At 43.2% G+C, this 21,308-nt stretch overlaps 1 protein-coding gene across 1 annotated transcript in view; it reads right to left on the bottom strand.

Moving 5' to 3' along the window:
• The window catches only part of PEPD (peptidase D), a 141,342-nt gene extending 122,522 nt beyond the window's left edge, over positions 1-18,820 (bottom strand). Inside the window, exons 1-3 of the mRNA XM_055818519.1 lie at positions 18,745-18,820; positions 13,364-13,547; positions 11,940-12,067 (exon numbers count right to left, since the gene is read on the bottom strand). Of these exons, the coding sequence (XP_055674494.1) occupies positions 11,940-12,067; positions 13,364-13,547; positions 18,745-18,788 (356 nt within the window). The 5' untranslated portion in view covers positions 18,789-18,820. The remainder of the gene's footprint in view (positions 1-11,939; positions 12,068-13,363; positions 13,548-18,744) is intronic.
• Positions 18,821-21,308: the final 2,488 nt, after the last annotated feature.

Here is a 21,308-nt window from a genome sequence, read left to right as displayed (position 1 = left end):
CTACATTTTAAAGAGAAGACCTGAATTCTAATGCAGTGTCTCATTTTAGCAGCTAAGGTTTTATTAAAGCACCAAATATTGAAGATTCACCTTTCAACCATAACAAATGACAACTTTATTATAAACAAAATTCTACTGAGGTAGCAGTGGGAAAAAGAGGAACAGCAACAGCAGCAATATTTTCACTATAAAAATACAGTGTGAGACATTTAAGTCAGATGGTAAAATAATACCCCACATTAGCTATACCTCATTTCTCTTATACATCAATCAAACATGATAACCACCAGCAAAAAAGTAAGGGAGTATACAATTAAAAACTAGTAACCAGGAATACCAGTCAGTCAATCAGCTTAGTGAAAACTTCCAAGTTTAGAACAAACCTTCCCATCTGATTTAACTAAATTCACAGTGACAGATGACAGCATATTTAAAACCCATGATGCTCCACTGAATCACAACCTAATCAAGCCAGTGCAGATTTTGACAGACCACAGTATTATGACTGGTTCCATTCTGATGCGATCTTTCAAACAGGAAGGCAATACTACTGACTCCTCTGTTTATCCATCAGTAAGACGAACAGCTCTGACAGCCTCTCTATAAATACACCCCCAAAAAATATTTTGAAGCTTTTATATAGTTGGACAAAATTCAAACCTAATTTTTTTTTCAATATTTTATTAACCACATTGTCTTTCCACTTCAAACCCAATAAAGACTTGGTCTCGTTGTCTAAAAACATTTTAAACCCGTTGTTCATAACACTGCAAAGAACTCATAACAGCAGATCTTAAGAGATTTGTACAAATTTGACATTACTGTAAGAATTCCATTACAAAACATTTCTTTGTATTCTAAAGGACTCTGGAGCAATAGCCTCGTAGTATCAACATGATAAAAGAGTGTTCTAGTTTTCAGAACTGCATTCAGAAGAGAGGTACAAACGAGCTGGATGTAAATCACAAATGCCAAAGAAAAACTGTGAACAGAATTTGTAACAGCTGATTGCTATTCCTGAAAGAAACACATCTAAGCCAACTGCTAATATATTTGCAACCTAATTGCTGATATACATTCATATGTATATGTTTTCATTTGCATCTAAATGTTCTTCCAGACAATCTTCAATATATATAACAACTTTTTCCTACCAGTTGCTTTGTATTTGCATTTTTTTAATCCTTCTAGGACAGATTTTCAGGTTTTAGTTTTTACAGCGGATCAGCTCTAAAACGAAATTCAGCTTTTCCTGAAGTAGTCCAATTTAACTTTTCTTCAGCATTTCAGTTAGATTTCCTAATTCAAGATTACTTATCTTACTGTGTAATCCAAATGTAAAACTATTGCTGTTGGAAAAAAAATTTCCTAAGGGTATGTTCATTACAAAAATGAGTAATTCTACTTGGAACTAATTTCAAAACATTTTCTACACATTCTACATTTTATTACTAAATGATTACAGAGACACTCAAATAGGTATCAAGTCAACAGCAGCATGTCCCGAGCTTCCTGATGTGTGGCAAGTTGACTGCATCATCTCCTCTAAACTGGAGAGACATGGATTTAATGGGTGGACTACTCAGCGGATAAGGAATTAGCTGGATGGCCACACTCAAAGGAGTTGCAGTCATGGCTCAATATCCAAGCGCAGACCACTGACGAGTGTCATTCCTCAGGGGTCTGTACTGGGACTGGTGCTGTTCAACATCTTTGTTGATGACATGGACAGTGGGATCAAGCGAATCCTCGGAAGGTTTGCTGATGACGCCAAGCTGCCTGGTGCAGTCGACATGCTGGAGGGCAGGGATGCCGTCCAGAGGGACCTTGACAGGCTGGAGAGGCAGGGCTGTGCACACCTCATGATGTTCAACAAGGCCAAGGGCAAGGTCCTGCACCTGGGTTGGGGGAACCCCCAACATCAACACAGGCTGGGCGGAGAATGGGCTGAGAGCAGCCCTGAGGAGACAGGCTTGGGGGTGCTGGCTGAGGAGAAGCTCAGCATGGCCCAGCAACGTACATTTGCAGCCCAGAAAGCCAACAGCACCCTGGGCTGCAGCAAGAGAAGCGTGGTCAGCAGGTCGAGGGAGGGGATTCATTGTCCCCCTCTGCTCTGCTCTCATGAGACCCCACCTGCAGTGCTGGGTTCAGCTCTGGGGCCCCCAACATCAGAAGGACACGGGCCTGTTGGAGCGAGTCCAGAGGAGGCCACAAAGATGACCGGAGGGCTGGAGCAGCTCTCCTGTGCCGACAGGCTGAGAGAGTTGGGGTTGTTCAGCCTGGGGAAGAGAAGGCTCCGGGGGCACCTTAGAGCAGCTTCCAGCACCTAAAGGGGCTGACAAGAAAGCAGGAGAGGGGCACTTTACGAGAGCACGTAGCGCTAGGACAAGGGGGAATGGCTTTGAACTGAAAGAGTGTAGATTTGGATTAGATATTAGGAAGAAATTCTTCACTGTGAGGGTGGTGAGACACTGGAAGAGGCTGCCCGGAGGAGCTGTGGATGCCCCGTCCCTGGCAGTGTCCAAGGCCAGGCTGGATGGGGCTTTGAGGAACCTGCTCCAGTGGAAGGTGTCCCTGCCCGTGGGGGGGGGGCTGGAACTAGATGGTCTTTAAGGTCCCTTCCAATCCAAATCATTCTATAATTTACAGGGACACAACAGTATTGCTTCCTCCCTTTTGCCCTAACTTTCAGATTCAGAGTAACAGATACAAAACACCCCTTTATAGCAAATTCACTTTGTCTTGAGCAAATAGTCTCTACTAAGTAAAGTAAATGCCTACATTAGCCTGTATACATGGCACTGCAGCATACACACATTTACTGCCAGTAAGTCATTGCATGAGTTACATCACATTTTTCCTCACTTACTTGAGGTGAAACACATGCACAAGGAGTAAATTGCTTCAGCAACTGAAGTTTACACAGCCAACAACTCATTTCTCAGGCCTTGGTAGAATGAGCTTAAAGCAGAGTAAAAGTTTCAGTGAGACCGCATACAAAGAATAAGAATCTTGGCAAAAATTAAAGCAGATGAGTATAGAAATACATCAGCAAAGCACGTAGAGCTGAAGGAGGAAAAGGGATACAAAAGCCATGTTTTAACGCTGTCAGAGGTTCACCAATAAACTCCCTCCTCATTCCAGTATCATCAAGTTAACAGATGGCAAAGCATTAACCAAACAAGAGGGTGTCGAGAACTGCTAGGAAGAACAACACAGGAGGCTTTACAAGATACCAGCAGATGTTCCTGACTTTGTCCAAAAAAAAAAAAAATACAATCACCTACATATCCAAAAGGAATTTCACTTTCTCGAACATGATTAAAAGGCATCAAGCTAGTTTTAAAACAAAACAGTACTAATGGGCTCTCTGGTACTCACAGGCAGCCTCCAGCAATGTTTTGATTACCTTAATGTTACTCCCTTTCCACACTTCTCTAGACTTCTGTTTTATCCTTTGAAAGACAGAGGTACCTGCATATAGGTAAACTCAGACTCCTTGCTCCTTTTGATACAGTCCAGAGTAAAATGAATTTTGAGAACAGAATTTAAAAGAAAATTAACTGAAATGAAGACTCCAGCTGATTTGACTGGAAAAGGTAACCAGGGCTGTAACTGAAGCCAGGTCTAGCAGAGCGACAGAACAGCAGAGTCCACGTGCATAATGCTGGACACAGGATGCTGGGTATATGATCCTGGACCTTCAAGTACTACATACAAATTATGCGGAAGCAGAATAACCATGAGCAACATACAGACCACTGGACTTACGAAATCAGAAATGAAGTACTGAGGAGACTCTCATGGTTACTCCTAATAAAAGCCAAGCTCTGAGCTACCCATTTCATGTACTTTAAATATACGGTCTCCCTGCTCCTGTTTAGCTGTTCCCACCACAGGCATTCCCAAAAGATTAAAAGTTCTTCAGGCTTTCTATAAATTCCACCTCAAGAGGCAGTGCCTCAATTAGACATTTAAGAGATACTATCAAGAGCTACCCAAAGCCCCCAAAACCCACAGAAACCTTTCAACTGGTAACCTTTGCTTTATTTCTCTCTGCAAATAAAATTCTTCCTTGGAGAGCAGGGCTCTATACCAGTACAGAAAAAAAACTGTAACAAAGGAAATGTTTATACACTGAAATCCCTGCAAGACTTCTGGTAGTGTAAGACTGCTAACAAATACTCATTTGAAAGCGCTCTTCCCCAAAAAGGAGCACAAAAAAAATTACAATGGTTAAGAGGGTAAGTATAATTTCTAGGTCACTATGTAATAACAGCATTCCACTCAAACACTCAATTCATGCTTCTTAACTAAGTTACATACTGAACCTGTCAATAGCAGATATTCTGCTTTTACTTTGGAAAAACACCTATACTGGGGGCAATAGGAACAATATTTTATGTCCAACACATAAAAGCATGCTAGCAAGCTCTGGAATGTGCGTAGCATGTCTCACAGCTCCCATACTAATCAGTAATAGCATGAAAGAAAGTAGTACTGATGCTTACAGCAGCATTAAGATGACCTGAACAGCTTTAAGAAGGGGATGATAATGCTCCCAATCTTACAACTTCTAAAGAAAACTAAACCAGAAATAAATTAAAGGAACTTGCTGCAGCAGCTCAACGGGCACTGTACTGGGTTTGCATGGCAAGGCTGTGTTCACGGGGGCACAGGGTGGCTTCTGTGGGAAGGTGCCAGCAGCTTCCCCCGTGCCTGATGGAGCCGATGCCAGCCGGCTCCCAGACGGACCCGCTGCTGGCCAAGGCCGAGCCCGGCAGCGACGCTGGCAGCGCCTCTGGGATAACGGGTTTCAAAAGGGGGAAAGTTCCTGCGCAAGAGCAGCTGCAGGGGGAGAGGGGAGGGAGCCCGTGGGAGAGCAACAGCCCTGCAGCCCCCCAGGCCAGGGCAGGAGGGGGCCGGGGGGGCTCCAGGCGCCGGAGCCCGTGGGGAAGCCCCCGGCGAGGCAGGCTGTGCCCCCAGCCCCGGGGGGTAACGGGGAGCCGACCCCCACCCGCAGCCCCTGGGACCCCAGGCCAGGGATGCCCAGAGGAGGCTGTGACCCGTGGGCAGCCGGGCTGGAGCAGCTCCTGGCAGGACTGTGGCCCCATGGAAGAGCCCAGGCTGGGGCAGGGCTGCGGGCAGTGCTGGGGATCCATGCTGGAGCATTGTGTTCCCAAAGGGACTGCACCCCGTAGAAAGGATTCACGCTGGAGAAGTTCATAGAAGACTGTCCCCTGTGGGAAGGATCCCATGCTGGAGCAGGGGAAGACTGTGAGGAGTTCTCCCTCTGAGGAGGACACAGCAGCAGAGACAATGTGCAATGAATTGACCAGAACCCCCATTCCCCTGCACCACTGTGGGGGAGGAGGTAAACTGTTACGCCTGGGAAGAAGAGAAGGGTAGGGGAAGGTGTTTTTAAGATTTGGTTTTATTTCTCATTACCCTAATCCAATTTGATTGGTAATAAATCAAACTAACTTCCCCGAGTCGAGTCTGTTTTGCCCATGACAGTAACTGGTAAATGATCTCCCCCTGTCCTTATCTCAACTATTGAGCCTTTCATTGTATCTTCTCTCCCCTGTCCAGCTGAGAGGGGAGTGATAGAGTGGCTTTGGTGGGCACCTGGTGTCCAACCAGGGCCAACCCACCACAGACACAAAGAAAAGGCAGAACCTACCCATGCAAACAGTGCTTGATCCACTATGCCACATTGCCTGTATAAGACAAAGAAGTATCTGGCATCCCTCAGGACTAGGGTGGAGGCCACATACTCCAACACCCAGAGCTCCACCAAGTATACAGGTAAAGGGGTACACAGCAAGCAAAACACAATCTCCCTGGATTGTGTTTTGTAGCACATGTAGCTTTTAAGAAGCATTAATATTGATTATACTTTCCTTATCCTATTTTAGCAAAACAGTTTGGGTTGTTTTTTTCTTTGTATGTTTCCCAGTGGAGGTAATGCTCTTTCAGAAAGTCCTTCCTGAGCATACAGCACAGGTCCCAGGGAATAGAAAACCTAAAGAAAACAATTAACATCGAGAGCTGGGAACATGGAATTTTAGAAGTGCAAGAATAGAGACATCACCACAGGTATTTCACTTGAGTGAAGTGCCTTCTCAGATCCAAGCTGACAAGAAGCTAAGCTTTACACTCAAACCAGGCAGCTGCACAGCAGAAGGCAACGTGGAGGTGCGGAGCCTTGTCAGAGCCCTGCTGGAAAATCCCCGTGGGCCTTTCTTTTGCTGCAACGTACCTTCCTGTCAGGAGCAGCTGAGTCCTTGGAGCTAAAACCATGGCACGCCTGATCGAAAGAACACTTGGATCCTCTGATATTTCAAGATGTTATCAGGAGTTTGTATCACTGAACTCTATACTCCTGCTAGAACATTAAATAAAGTATAAAATAAGAAATGCTTGGTGGGGGTTATCAACATTCCCTTTCATACCAGAGGAATGAGACATGCATAGGCAAGTCTTAGCTTTCTCTGCTGTGGTTTGTAGCCGTATCAGGATATTAAAAACACTCTGGTGCAGCACTGTTAGGCAGATTTACTTAGTGCTGGTTCTATTTTTCAGTACACCCAAATCAAAAAGAGGAAAGAAAAAAGAAGCGCTTCAGTACTTACATCCAGTTAAACGTCTACGCTGGCAGAGATTGCAAATCAATGGACTGATATAAATTACCACTACTGTTTAAAACAGTATTAAAACAAATTGTTTCTCCATGGGAAATACAAGGAAACTTAAGCAGCTAGAAAACAAAGATTTATAAAAATAATTACTAAAGTCATAGAAACAACACACATTCATCCTGGACTAGCAAGGCTCGTGGACAATTAGAATACTAGGACATTGACTAAACTGATGACTTGAGAAGCCAGAGCATTCGAGCAGCACTGTTTAAAGAAAAACAATCATCAGCAAAGTGGAAAGAGCAATCCAGACAATAATTATTCTGTAAAAGTAATTTTTATCCGCAAAGAAATAACTTAATAAACGAATGGGAGACAAGAAATGGAAATCACTGTACTATGGAGAGAACTGGAATCATGGAAAATAAGCAGCATGGGGAATTGCACAAGTACGTCTCTTCAATCAAAAGCAACCAGCTTTACTGCATTGTTTTTAAAGGCTTGGATGAAGGGTAAAGCAACAGATGTACTATCTGAATATTAGTGAAATACTTGGTAAAAATCTCTCTCAAGACTGTCACTCTCCAAAGTCAACTCAAATTGGCTTGGACAGGACTATGATGTGACCTGAAACCCAATGACTAGTCCCAATAAAAAAGTGAAAATCCTAAAGCAGAAAATAAAAATAAATAGATTAAAAGATGAGATTTTCAAGGGCTGGGAAATCCTCCACCCACACTGAAAAGTGGTGTATCAATTTAGACCTATGTTCCCAGAAGTTAAAGTGATAAACAGCAATGGACTGAAAGTCTTGATTAGCGGGATACTGCAAAGACTGAAATTAGTTCTGATGCTGTTCAGGAACAGAAGCAAAACTGAGTATGTTCATGAGATTTGCAGGTGGTAACAAACTTTGCAGATAAACTGCAATTGCCGGTTGGTACAAAACAGTAATAAGATGACCTAAAGTGATTAAAAGCTGGTTTTATTTTTTAAAAAACAGCAAAATAAAGGTTCAGGGGATAGAGGGAAGGGACAAATGGCAGGAAGAGATCAAATTAACAGACATGGAAAATGAAAACACTAAGCATATTTCATTTTAGAGAAAATACCAAGAGAAAAAATACCAGGGGATGATATCACAGATGAGTTCAGAAGGTAAAACCAAAAACCCTTCTGGAGTATATATACTATACAGATGTACTCGGAGCTCCAGAGCATCCTACAGAGAAGAGGACCTATATGTACCACATCAGGAAAATTCATCTAGAAAATGTCCTTCATTCCTACATAATCTACACCAAGAGCAGCAACTTAGGTGGAGCTCCCTACAGCACCCACATACACTCCAGTACCTTTCCAAAGAGTTGTCTCCAATTCTCAGGTTGCATAGAACGGCCTTACTACAGACCTTGCTTTCTTGTAGCCAAGCCTGGGGCTCATTAATGCAACAGTCTCAGCCACCATCATATAGTCTGGCAAACATCCCATGCCGCACACAGTTTAATACTCAGAATTATTCAAAATACAAATGCCACAAAATATGACCAATCTCCACTAAGAAAAAGAGATCAAGAAAGCAATTTCTTAGCTGCTGAATTCTATGATCACATACAGTCAGGGGATGGTGGGGTGGTGGTGGTGGTGGTGTGTGTAAAAGCCTAAATAGCCTGAAAAGCTCTTTTTTCACAAAAGTGTGTGTGGGAAAAAAGTAAACAAAAAAACCCCACCAACCACATACTTCTGCACTTTCTTCCAAAGGCTGTAAAACTCCTCAGTTTTGCTGAAGTCAGCCAAGTTTAATCACCACAACCAAAGGTTGATTTTGGTTGTAGCCTACTTAAATGATCACAATGTCTAAAAAGCTTCCTCATTAGATCACTGAGAAATTATTAACATTCACAAAGTATTACATTGTGCTTTATTACAACTCCAAAGTGCCACACCAAGGTTCAACTTTGCAAATACAGATAGCTTCCAAGCAAATTCATGGAAAATTAGAGTGGATGCAACGCTAGATTAATGGTATTATACTTCCCAATCAGCCAGCAGGATTTCAAAGAAAACACAGGAAATTGCACATAAATATTGCTCTGTCCCATTTAACATGTATTTCCGAAGTTAGAGCATGAAAGCGTTAAATATTTTTTTTTTCTATTAAAAACATTCTTTACATGGCAAGGCAATTCAGTTAGTTTGGCATCCGCTCCACATAAGGCAGCTGCTGTACAGTATGTTTTACGTTATAAAATATCTTTAATCAGCACACTGACTAGTTCTGTCATTTATAATTAAGGAGGTAAATGGCAGGTGCAGCATTAATTAGTGAAATTGAAGTCTCTGTGCAAGACATGCAGTCATATCAACTTAATGCCTCCTAGGAATAGAAACGATTGCTAACAGCTTTGCACCACAAACTTGACTAGGGAAGACCATGCCAAGAAAGCAGGGCATGTACAACACAGCTACACTTCTGAAGCCTTTACAATCTTATATTACCAGATTAATTTATTAAACTCTTCCACCAAAAGTCAGAACAGAAAAATACTTCAGGAGTGCAAAAAGCCTACCCACTAAGCCATCCTGTGAGTCTTTGTTTCTGCCTTACAAACAACAGGAGGGGCAAGGTGCAGAGGTACAGATCAAGACAGGCAAAGTTGTTCTCTTAGTTGAAAAGATTTTCCCAGCCAACAACTAAGAAATGGGCTTGCCCAGCATTTGGAGAAATGCCCACACTCATCATTTACAAACAGAGTGTCTGTTATTGAAATCGCTTACTAACACGAAAGTAGGACCACCAGTCCTACAATTACATTCATAAAAATTCTGCCATTGCCAACTTAAGAGGTTGTGGATTTTTTGGAGGATGACCATAGTCTGTGAGTTAAATTACATCTCTCCTCCCTTTTGAAACTGAAGAGGTTTTATTTTGGCTGGAAGGACTTCTGAAAGTTAGCCTTCCAGCTATTTACAGATCTTAAGAGCGTACACATTCAGCAAGAAGTCCTATAAGATGAGTAACACTTCCAAAGAAGTGGTAGTCACCCTCAACACTGGTACTACACAGTGCTGGGTCCTTGGCAGACTGACAGCCCAGGGTGGTGCACTCATCATCATCTCCATGTTCACATGTTCTGCAGAGTCCCCAGGCACCATCTCACCATGCAAAACTGTTCATAAAAACAAGTGCAACTGGTGAGACTAAAGTATTTACAGTGTTGATGGTCTCATTTGTAAACTAATTGTTCATCTCCAAGCAAATGCTCTCAGACACTTCATTGGCATTGGCCAAATTGACAGCAATTTGAAAGAAGGCAAGAAGCCCCCCTTTTGCACTACTTCAAGGCAAAAAGGTAAACTTTTCTGACTGCCACATTATCTATGTTTCAAAAACAACTCAGAAATGTGTCTTCAGAAGAGACAGCACAACAGTACATCAACGTACAGTAGCAGTAAAGAGCCTTCTTCATTAAGAGAATCTATGCATTTCTGACTAAACTCACAGTTTCCACATCTGTCTTAAATAAAAAATAAAACCACAAACATCAAGCAAAGCAACTGCACCCTATGTGATGAACTAGAAGACCAGCTGTAGACAGTATAAAATAGCAACCTCACAAGTATCATACAAGGCATTGAACTGATGGTTCTTCATTGATGTTAAATTAACGTTTCTTCAGTGGGTAGATAGTGCCTTCCACGTGCACAGAAACAAGCATTTCCAAGGCAAACTATAGTACATAAACAGCAGCGGATGGAAGGCAAACATTTATGTTTTTTCTTTCAGTGCTAATTTTGACTTAAAATTGAGTCTTCTAGGAAGGAACACAATACCTAGTTATGTGCAGCACCCCCTGCCAACCAACTTATGAAGCAGAACTGCTACTGACTCACAAATGAGTTATCCATCCATCGTCCTTCTGACAAGCTGAAAAAGTACATGGCCATGGCTGACAGAACAGAAAACAAAGATTCAAACAGAGGGATTCAGGGAGGGTAAGGAGGACAGTTTAGAAAACAAGGATGCTGTGAAGATGACAATTTGTTATATTCTTGCAAGACGACACAATGACAATAAACCACTTTTAACCAGTCTTGTAGTTCTGTAAATGAACCAGTAACAAGTGCTGCACAGACAATTCAAAAAGGCCACCATTTATAAACACAATATTTTGTTTGAAAATAAAAGATGAGACAGTGGAATTTCCATAATATTTTTACGCCTCTTAAGATTAGGCACCATCAGCATGGGTATGAACCAGCTGATCTGAACTAACAGAAGAGAACTTTGGGGGAGGAAAAAGCTTTGTCTATAAATGGGAACAAGCACCACCAGGGAACAACTTTAGAGAGTACGGGGGGGGGGGGGGGGGGGTTTAAACAGAACCTACCCTCCCAGACAGGTGCAGCTCTCAGCTGAAATATTTCAAACAGCAGCATTCATATTTCTATGCCATCAGAAACAATTTCAGTTCCCAGGCAGGTCTAAGACAGTGATATTCATATAAACTCTCTGAGAAGACAGCAGCCATGCCCTACCATATGGTCTGGCACAGTTCAGCATATGGGATTGGTTGCGATTGTTTTCCTTTTCCCAAAATTAGCATTAAAATATAAGTGATAGCTTCAATTAGAAGCGAAGCAACCTGAGCTCAAAATATTAAATTGGAAGTAGTCCAATGTTCTGAGACAATGGAGACAACAAAAAAAATTACAGTTTGTTAGAGAATATAAATAGAATTAAGACTGAGAAAAGAAATGAACGCATAAATAAATCAATTCCTCCACTATGGCACTGAGCAATATTTACTACCAATGTGGATAGAAAGAGAGATGTTTATGGCATACTCACAGAATAGAATTAAAATCACATTCCCCAGTCTGCCAGTTCAAAGAGGCTATACTACCTTCTGCCATTCAAAGAGCTTCATTAGCTAAGGCAGCTGCAAACTGGTAAAGAAACTTAAAAAAACTGCTTTACTATTTAGCTGGTTTGGTCTTAAGACAAGACTTCTACTTTTCCTTATGGTTCAGCTTCCCTTCATGAATACCATGAGATCCATGGGTTCATCTCAATTCTAAAGGTATCCTCTAACAAATGCTGGTGGATCATTTGCTATCATATGATCAATACCAATTGATCACATTTTTGTATCACTGTATGTACATAACACTACAATTCACAACAAATGATTTGGTGGAATCTGATTATAATCAAATAGCATTTCAGCTCTACAGACAGTTACGTTATATGCAGTACTCAGATACATGGGAGCACAGTTAAAAGATAGATCTTACTTTCCCATCCAAACCGCATAGCTTTCAGGGAGTTGTGGAACAAAAAGCATGGATCTTCCAGTATCAACATCTACTGCTCCAAAGCAGCCTGCTTCAGTTACTCCAAAAGTCCAATGAAAGTATGATTCCTAGGTTAAGACAAAATATATTCTTAGAAGAAAACCTTCACTTCTACCAGCTCTAAAAACACTACAGCACATACTAATTCTTACTTCCACATACCTGAAAAAGATCTCTCTTGCTTTTGGAGGGGGGGTGGGGGAGTGGTTTAGGTCTAAAGCTTTTCAGACTTACTAATTTTAGGTTACAATAATACAAATCCCTCTGTTGACAACTGGACAGGATCAGAGATTAATAAACCACCATAAGAAAAAAACAGGTCAACTCAGCAGAACATACATACACCACACAGTAAAATACATTCCTCCGATCTAGAATTAGGGAATGTAGAATCAGGAAGAAACAATCATGTCACATGAGACAAGGCAACAGCAGAGTGCAGATTCATTGGGTTGTGATGGCAGAGTGCTAAAGATGACCCAACCACCCCCCGAGAAGAGGAAGCTGCACTAGGAACAGCCTTTAGCCAAGATTTATTTTAAGAACAAGCAAGCAAAGAACAAAACGGCTAACAATACAGAGATGAATTTTGGTAAGGACAGACATATGTACTGATACCCTGAAAGGTGCATCTCCTCTAAAAACAGACCAATAACTGTATTAAGATATGCACTATCTAGATTAGAATTTTTTGGTTTTGTTTCTTTGTAACATACAACAGCTCAATTAAATTCAGAAAACAAAGTACTGCAGCAGCCATGCAAAGTATGGGGTATGCATAATTAGATTTCTGTTATGCCAACTTCCCCAAAGACTGAGAATGCATTTGGCATGACATTAACAAGTTGTTAAGTCCTATTTGTGGCAGAAGAACACATGGGTACTTAAGGAATAATCTAATTTGAGAAGACACATGTTATAAATTCTAAGATACATCCTGCTTTGTAGAATATACTATTTCTGAAAGCTTGAAATATGCTTTTCTATGAATTAATTCAGTTTAGGTCCACCATTATATGTTTCCCTACAGAAAGAAGGTTATTTTTTGGGTCACAGACAAGACTGAAAAAACTAAGAAACATTCCATTGCTGTCTTTTTAATATTACATTAAACACCAACAGGCAGTAGGGGCTTGCACAGGTTTAGGCCCTTTAAACCAGATAATGAGTCTGTACACTAAAGCACTGAAAGAGAGAGTAACTTGGAGCTGAAGAGGCAATATTATAAAGAAGCCAATTTATTTCGGTGAAACAAGGCAAGGCACACGTGAGAAATAAAGGGAAAATAATCAAAAATTGTTTAAAAATTCATGCAATTGAAAAGAGTTTCTTAATTTGATCTGAGGTTTTGATTCAGCTCTTACCTGGCGAAACACAATACCAGTATCAGTACAGTATCTCTGGGTTTCTTCTCCACCTTGCAGCAGAACAACCGAATTCTTCTGGACATCCTTATTCTGTCTCAGGCGATCACACAGTCGTCTTCTATTCAAGGCAAAGAGCGCTACAGGCACTTTCAACGTCTCATTCCCCAGCCAAAAGGAGGATCTAGGAAAGATTTTTTTAATTGACAATTAACTGAAGACAAAGACAATGGTTCGCACAATTCAGATGCACAGTGTCTGTTACGTTAGTGTAGAACAGAAAAGGAAGTTTAGTTCAACTCTACAAACAAAATGCTAATCACTCAAGGGGAAGAGATGCTGTATGCAAGCATCGCTCTCCAAACATTGCTCATATGAGTGCCAAAGGAAAAAATGGCAAAGGAGACAGGGCTGCCTGCAGCTATGGCCCACACCACGTCACTTGTTGCTTTCTGCATCTACTTTTTGTGTTGCTTTACCTGAAGGAATGTAACAACAGCCTAGGCCTGCTGAGTAAAGGCAAAACAGGAGAAAATAAAATGAGTTTGAGTTATGGAAAACAGAAGTGGAAGGTTACATGAAGTCTGGCAGACTTCAGCAAGTCCTTCTGGGAAACATTCATTATCTGAAACAGGGACTAGAGAGAGACGATGATGAATAGCAGACACAGGACAACAGCATTTCCCATACTCGCATAGTACCTGCAAATTTCTTTTCTATGTATGTATGTTTATTCTTGCATTCATACAAGCAGCTTCGGCAAGTGACTGAACTCAACACATGCGGCCACAAGAGCATGTCCTCAGTACCAGTGACCTCCTGCTATACATTACCACCTGTCCCTGGGGCAGCACAAACACGCTGAGACAGCCCAGAAAGTTTCTGCAAGATTGTACTCAACAGAAATGCAATTGGAAGAATACAGTTTAAAAGTAGGGAGTACTTGCTTGAAATAAACTGGTTACTAAATAATTTAAGATGTTCTACAAGAACATATTGCTGATTCATTCACATTTGTTATAAGTCCATACCTGTGCTTTTTGGAGCTTTACCAGTAAAAGCACAGTAGCTTGTTGTAGGATTTTTTTTTTTAATCAGATGAGAAGAATCTAAGAGCTTTCTTCTTTAAAAAGTGTTTAATATAGCAGCTTCAGTATTACAGATGAATACTGTCTTGTCAATAAAATTCTACGATTTAAGTCCAGTTTGTCCCTCCACCTCAGCTTACTGAAGACTGGCTGTTTAGATGGTCATTTTCTACTAGATACACTTCTAGAAGAGATGACAGAAAGATAAATTGTTACAGTGTTAAGATGACAAGAAATGAACCACCAAGAGACTTAACCTTAGAGAAAGAGAGCTCCACATCTTAATTATTATATAGTTTTCATAGGCAACCTGAAAGGTAACCTTTGATTTATAGCTGCATAAAATAACCTCCTGGAAGACTTTATCAGCATCAGAAATGTAAACCCTATAATTTCTTAGTGCAGACACAGCATAAAAGAGCTAATAAAATATTTTATTTTACTTGTTTATAACTACTTGATGTAACAGTAGTAATTTTAGAAGGTGAAAGACTGCTCTTGGTAATCCAATTTTCAAACTATCTGCCTAGCAGTTGAGCTGACAGTGCGCAAAACCCAAATGTGTTTATTTTTATTACCTCCCATGCACACCTGATAACCCAGCACCATGGCAGGTGATCATTACAGGGACTGCAGATTACCTAGGGCAGCACATCAGCATAGCCTGGAAGCACAGCTTAAGCTTTCATTTTGGGGTACCCATGTCTGCAGGAAGAATGAAGCAAGTTCATACAATCCTAGCAAAAGCTACTGGAAGTTTTAAATCAGATAGCAAACCTTACACTAAATAGCGGCAAGACTTTTTGGGTGCAAAGATGTGGCTCAGCCACTCAGCAATGCACAAGAGGTTGGAAACGCTGTCATCCAAGCAAGATCACCCCGTGGAGTAACTCCATGGAGGGGCCTGGAAATCATACACTCACCTTATTGCAAGTATAAAAGGGAAGAGAGAACATCATCAGATACATCTGAGAGCAACCTATGGCATAAGGGTATCTGCTGATAAAAAAACCACCAAAACCAAAAAAAGGCAGAGCTTGTAGCACAACCCGTCTTATGTTTTGCTTCAAAGGAAGGAGGGAAAAAAAAAAAAGTCACCTTCATTGTAATTTTATCCTCTTCAAAAGTTTGGGGATTTTTTTACTGCCATTAAAAATTAAAAAAAAAAAAAAAAAAGGGTGGGGACTGACCTCCCTCCTTCTCCAGGCCTATCCCTACTATTCCTATACCCTGAAGTGCGTATGAAGCTCCTACAAAGGCACATTTTCACCTCCATTATGTTTACTATTAATGCTTTTATTGTACTTAAAACCTTTGACAATCAAAATGAGACTCAAGGAGAAATAATGAAGTCAGGCAGCAATTCCCGCTGGTAGTCTCACTACGCCGCTTTAAGAGTATCTTACTGGAACCTTAACACTCAAGTTGAAATGCATTCTGGTGCAAAATGACAGTTCTGCACATTTTATCTAAGCCCATGGCAAAACTGTGTTCTTCCTGATATATAACAGATCCCACTTTCCCTGCTTGAATTTGATGCCACAATATTAATCAAAAGAAGAATATGGCCCTGTACAGTTGTTTTCAAGTTACATGGTTTTCTCATAGGCAAGGCTCTAGTCTCTATTTTAAGGCTGCTTTAACAGTCACAGCAGCTGAGCATGCTGGACCCCAGAGCAAGAGCTGCAGAACACAAGAGGGCTGGGCTGAGTGTTGTTGCAAATATTGCTCTGCTCCTCAGGTTCTCTGCTGAGCGCTCATGTTAATGCATGCCTTGGACAGTACCAGCTTGCCAGGCAACAGACATACTTTCACAACTGAAATTCTGCGGAGAAAATCAGCCAGGTTTCAGAGAGGATGCAACTTTAAAAAGTTTGCTTCCTCCACAGACTTTGTTCTCCCTTTCCTCCCAAGCACTCAGATACCAAACTGACAGCAGCTGCACAGATGAACTAGCAACACAGCAAGACACCCACAGACAGTGCCTTGCCTGCAGGGATTGGGTCACTCTGCACACACGATCCCAGCGCCCACTTTCCACAACTTACACAGAATGCTCTTTTCAGAGACTGGCAGTGACAGAGGGATTTAAGTCTTACAAAAAGGAGTATGGCTGTATACCTGGCTTTCTATTGCAAATAATGACTCAGGAAGAGAGCTCTCACAGTACTCAAGACCCCAAGAAGTCTTCACGCAGAGGGCTGGCTGTGTAACCACCACTCTGTTACTAACGAATACGTGGCAGGTAAGGGGGCTGTGACTGGCCTGGTCTTTCTTCCATACTCTCTTCAGCCCAGCTGTTACACACCCCTGTGATTACAAAGTACTGTCTACGCCATGACTATTATGTAGCACTTTTCCAGTTTCAAATATAAGAAGTCATCACTACACCACTTGTAGTAAGTTGAGTGGGTACATGTATATAACTGCCTCACACGTGTATCAACCCTGCAAATACACATGCAATTGCAGTGTAATCAGTGTAAAACTCTTATTTGTCACCTAATACTAATACCACAAACTTCTTTCTACAGAGGGAATTACAAGCTTTCAATTTTGATCCATGATCTCCAATTGCTCAGTTTATGCCACATAAGAAACACAAATATCAGAATGTAATTAATACAATACATTGGCTGGTCCTTCAAGGTCTGTTTCTTCTGTTAGTACAATGACTCTGGCATCTCCAGCCACAAACTCAACTCAAAACTCTTACATCTGATAGTAAAACAAATTTGATTCAAGCACTGCTTTGTGGTGCATGCCTCTTTGAAGCTTCTGCAGATAAGCATCAGTGTCAGAAATGGCTACTTGCAAGACCAGGACAGGACAAGTGATGCAGCTACCCACATTTTGTCTAGCCTGGTACCAGAACTCAGCCGCTGCTCTGCCTGGTAAAGGCCTACCACAGCAACTGACAGTTTCCCTGCTGGCTGTCACCCACAATTTTTATGATCAATTAGGCCCAAGCCCACACAAGAGCTCTTATTATACTGGAAGTGACATGTAGCTAAGAACATTAAACTACGTTTGTTTCTTTAAAGTTTATTTCTCTTTTGCCTAGAACTGCTGATTTTCAGTGCTTATTTCAGAAGTTTTATCTTTTCAGAAAGCTTACGTTTTGTTAGTGTATGATCCACCTAACATTTTGGATTTGTTTTGATGCAACCACTGGTAACCAAAATCCTATTTTATTTTTGGTTTTCCCACAATTTTTTAATTAACCTTTCGTACTTCTGGTTTTTTTCAGAAGAAAATTAATGGACTGCCGTTTCTGTTCTACTTAGGTCATGCAGACAGGATCCAGTTTTCAACGAAGATGAGAAACCACTGAAACTACTTTTCAAGAAGTTATCGTTTGTTTGTTTTGAGCAAGAGGCATCAGCATCAGCCTGAAGGCTAGCCAATTTTTAATGCTGTTTCCACATCAAATATATGAAGTACAAGAGGCCTACACAAACCACGGCACAAACAAGCCCGCAATACAAGCGAAAGAGCAAAAGCAGCCAGCACTGTTTAAGGTGTAAACTGGATGTTTTCTTCACAATGAACTCAGTGCTCCTTGTAAATAAGCCAACAGCCTGCAGTCCCGGCCCCATGCGACACCCCAGCTACCCACCCCAGCCCAGCGTGGCCCTTGGGGGCCGGCTCCTGGCCAGCAGCAGCACCTCTGCACAGGGAGCCCCCAGCGCTGGGGGGGGGCAGGGGCCGGGCAGGGCCTCACAGGGCCCAACCACCACCCAAAGGTGAAACCATCACAGCCAAGCCCCAGCGTCACCCGATTCTGGCATCTATGAAAAGTTCCTACGGCACCTATGAAAACTTTTGATGCATTTTAATGGAGCCTTCTTAAAACACTTGAAGAAACGGCTGAACTTAGCTATTCAATGTGTCAGGGGCTTTGCGCCAAGTAACCCACATCCACCTTCAAGCACGACTTCACACACGTAACGCGATCTGAAGGATAACGCAGGGCTCGGGGAGGCACTGCCGAGCCCACCTGGCGGGCAGGGCGCCCGCGGGACCCTCCACAGCTCCCTCGCCGCCCCCCAGACCTGCTCTCACTTCAGGGCGCTCCGGCGCGGGCAGCCCGGCCCTGCGCAGCCGGCTCGGGGCGACCGCCGCCCTCCGGCACCCGCGACCGAGACCCCCGCCGGGCCGCCGCCTAGCGCCTCGCGGGGGGAGCGGGGAGGAGCCGGGGGGACACGCAGCCCCGGGCCGGAGCGCAGGGCCCGGCGAGCCTGTGAGGAGTGGGAGGCGCCGACGGCACCGCGGCCGAGCAGCGATGCTTACCCCGCCGCCGCGGCCATGTTGCCTCCTCGGACTTCGCCTGTCATGTGACAACGGGGCCGCGGCAGGGGGCGGTGGCGGCGCCTTATCGCGGGCGCCGGGGGGGGGGCGGGGCCAAGGGAAGGCGCGCCCGGCTGCCCCTCGGAGGGACGGGCCGTTGGCGGGCTCTGAGGGGACGGGCCGGCGGCGGGGGCTCCGCTCGGGGCTGGCGGGCACCGGCGAGGCGCCGCGGGCCCTGCTCAGGCTCAGCCCTACCGCTGGCCGGGGAGAGGCGCCGGTGGGGCCGGGACTTGGCCCCTTGTCACCTGAGGGGTGGCGCTGGCTGGGGGCGCTCTGCGGCTGCCCCCGCCGCGGGGAAGGTGCCTTTGTGACCCTCGCCTCACGCGTGGGCTTCCTGCACAGTCCTAGAGGCCTCGAAGCTAAAAGTTGTATAATGGAAATAAACCTTTTATAGCGATCGCTGCCTTTTACAACACAGCTCTGCTGTATAGTTCCTCAAAAAATCCGTTTAACATGCTGTGCTGCTGCGATCCCTGTGAGAGATGCCTTCCACGTTGAAATGGAGGTGTCCCCCCACAGCCTTCAGGCATGGGGTGCAGCAGCCAGCGCCAGTTCTTGGACTCACCCTACCCTGCCATATTTTGCTCCTATTTGCACAGTTTTCTTCAGAACCTGACTTGGCTCGTTCTTGCCCTGAAGTTACAAGCTACCTGAAGAAACCAATTCACAGGCCAGGGTTCACGTGGCCAGTAACTGCCATACAGCAGCAAAAGGAAATACCCAGAAGCATGACATACTGGGCAAAGAACGAGAGGAGCTCTGCTCTGTGACCTGAGTAACATTGTTTTGCTGCTCTGTGCCTCAAAAAAGCAGTGATAAATACTGCTGTGAGCTGGCAGCTCGGTGCATGTACCACTGTCCTCCCTTGCAGGAAGGAAAGCGCAAGTGGGTGCTCTGCTGCTGCTGAGCAATGCCACTTCTCTGCTGTTCTGGCACTGATCTCAAAAATGCCGTGCTACCACACAATATCTGGCTAATGCACCTGGAGGGTCTGCTTCCACCACAAGCGCTTGGGAAAGGGACGGATGCAGGGCAGTGAGAAGAGCGAGCAGGAGGAGAGTCATAAAATACATGGAGCTTCAAGTTCATGTTTGTTAGAGCAAACCAGCGCCCTGTTATTAAGAAACGTGTGTGATTAAACCCCTTTTTTGGTTGGCCAAATTGTCCACTAGAAGTTGGAAGAAAACTGCGGCTACTTATGCATAGCTGGCTCCGAAGTGGTGGTGTGAAAGCTGCAGGGCAATCACAGAGGAAGACTGATTTCACAAAGTCTGGAAAGGAATGTGTAAATTGAGAAAACTAGAAAAGTCAAGTAGTCATCCTCTCATTTTTTATGTTTTTATGCACAAGGGTCACAGTCCTTTACTACAAAATACATAAAGAATCAGAAGCTTCTTTTACAAACTACCCATTTGACAAGGAACCATACTTATTTTGGGCTCCAGATTAATGGATAAAATCCCATTTTTAGACATTATCATTGGTAAGCTGTTGAATTGCAAGGAACTTTCTTCAGTTTATGCAGCCTGAAAAAGTTTTTTCTTGTAAACTGGAGCAAGATATTTTACCATGTTCAGTCCCCTAGTGGTGCTCCTTTTGCTTAGATTCCAGCAAAAATTAGGAAGCGGCAGGGAAGCTCACTTTGCCTTTCCTTCTCCTTTCAGGAGTAGAGAGAAAAGAACAAAACCTTCAAGGCACTCTCCCAAATACTGTCATTAGTGGCTTCAGGCATTAATCTTTCCCAGCTCCTCTCCGCCAACCCATATACTTGCCCTCCTTAGAGAAAAGGTCTCCTGCATTGTAGTATTTACCTGCCTTACAAAAACAGTCACTGAGATTTAGAAGAGTTACCTGCATTGTATTAAATCTCAGGAGAAAATAAGATGCTGTTCCTTAGGGAAAAAAAACCACCAAACCAAACAATTTTTATGTTTTATTACCTAAAATATCCTGTTCCACTGCCTCAGGATTTGAAAGAATGAAACTTCTGCAAGATGCACAAATTAAACTGATTTGCAAGGTGGCTGTGCTGGTAGCCAGTTGAAATGCCAGCCACAGGAATGATACTGGCAGCCAGACTGGGAGCAAGACCAGCTTTATTGCACACATAGATAATTCTGATTCTCTCTGCACTGCATTTTATTCTGCAACCGAGACAATGCAGGGGCAGACCTTAATATCTGAGAGACTAGGTTACAGCATTTCCCTCTAAACCAACGTTCGACTGACTGTTACTGTCACTTACTTACCTCTCAGCAGGACTTCTTCTCTCTGCGGTCAAGAACATTCACTGTCATGTTGAAGGCCTGATTTTGCAATGTTGGCAACTTCAAAATCCTCACTGTAGCAGTCTGGGTGCACAAGAGATACAACACTGCAACATGTGATGGGATTCTGGACCGGCCAGATTCTTGGTCAAAAATCTGGTTTGAATCTGCTGTGTGAGCACACCAGAAGCATGGTAAGGGCTCTCAATCTGTGACCGTTATTCAAACACCAAGTAGAAG

The sequence above is a fragment of the Falco peregrinus genome, chromosome 14 (genome assembly GCF_023634155.1).
Source record: "Falco peregrinus isolate bFalPer1 chromosome 14, bFalPer1.pri, whole genome shotgun sequence".
Classification (NCBI taxonomy): domain Eukaryota; kingdom Metazoa; phylum Chordata; class Aves; order Falconiformes; family Falconidae; genus Falco; species Falco peregrinus.
The sequence above is the reverse complement of the archived record's forward strand: the minus strand, read 5'-3'. Positions and strand labels throughout refer to the sequence as shown.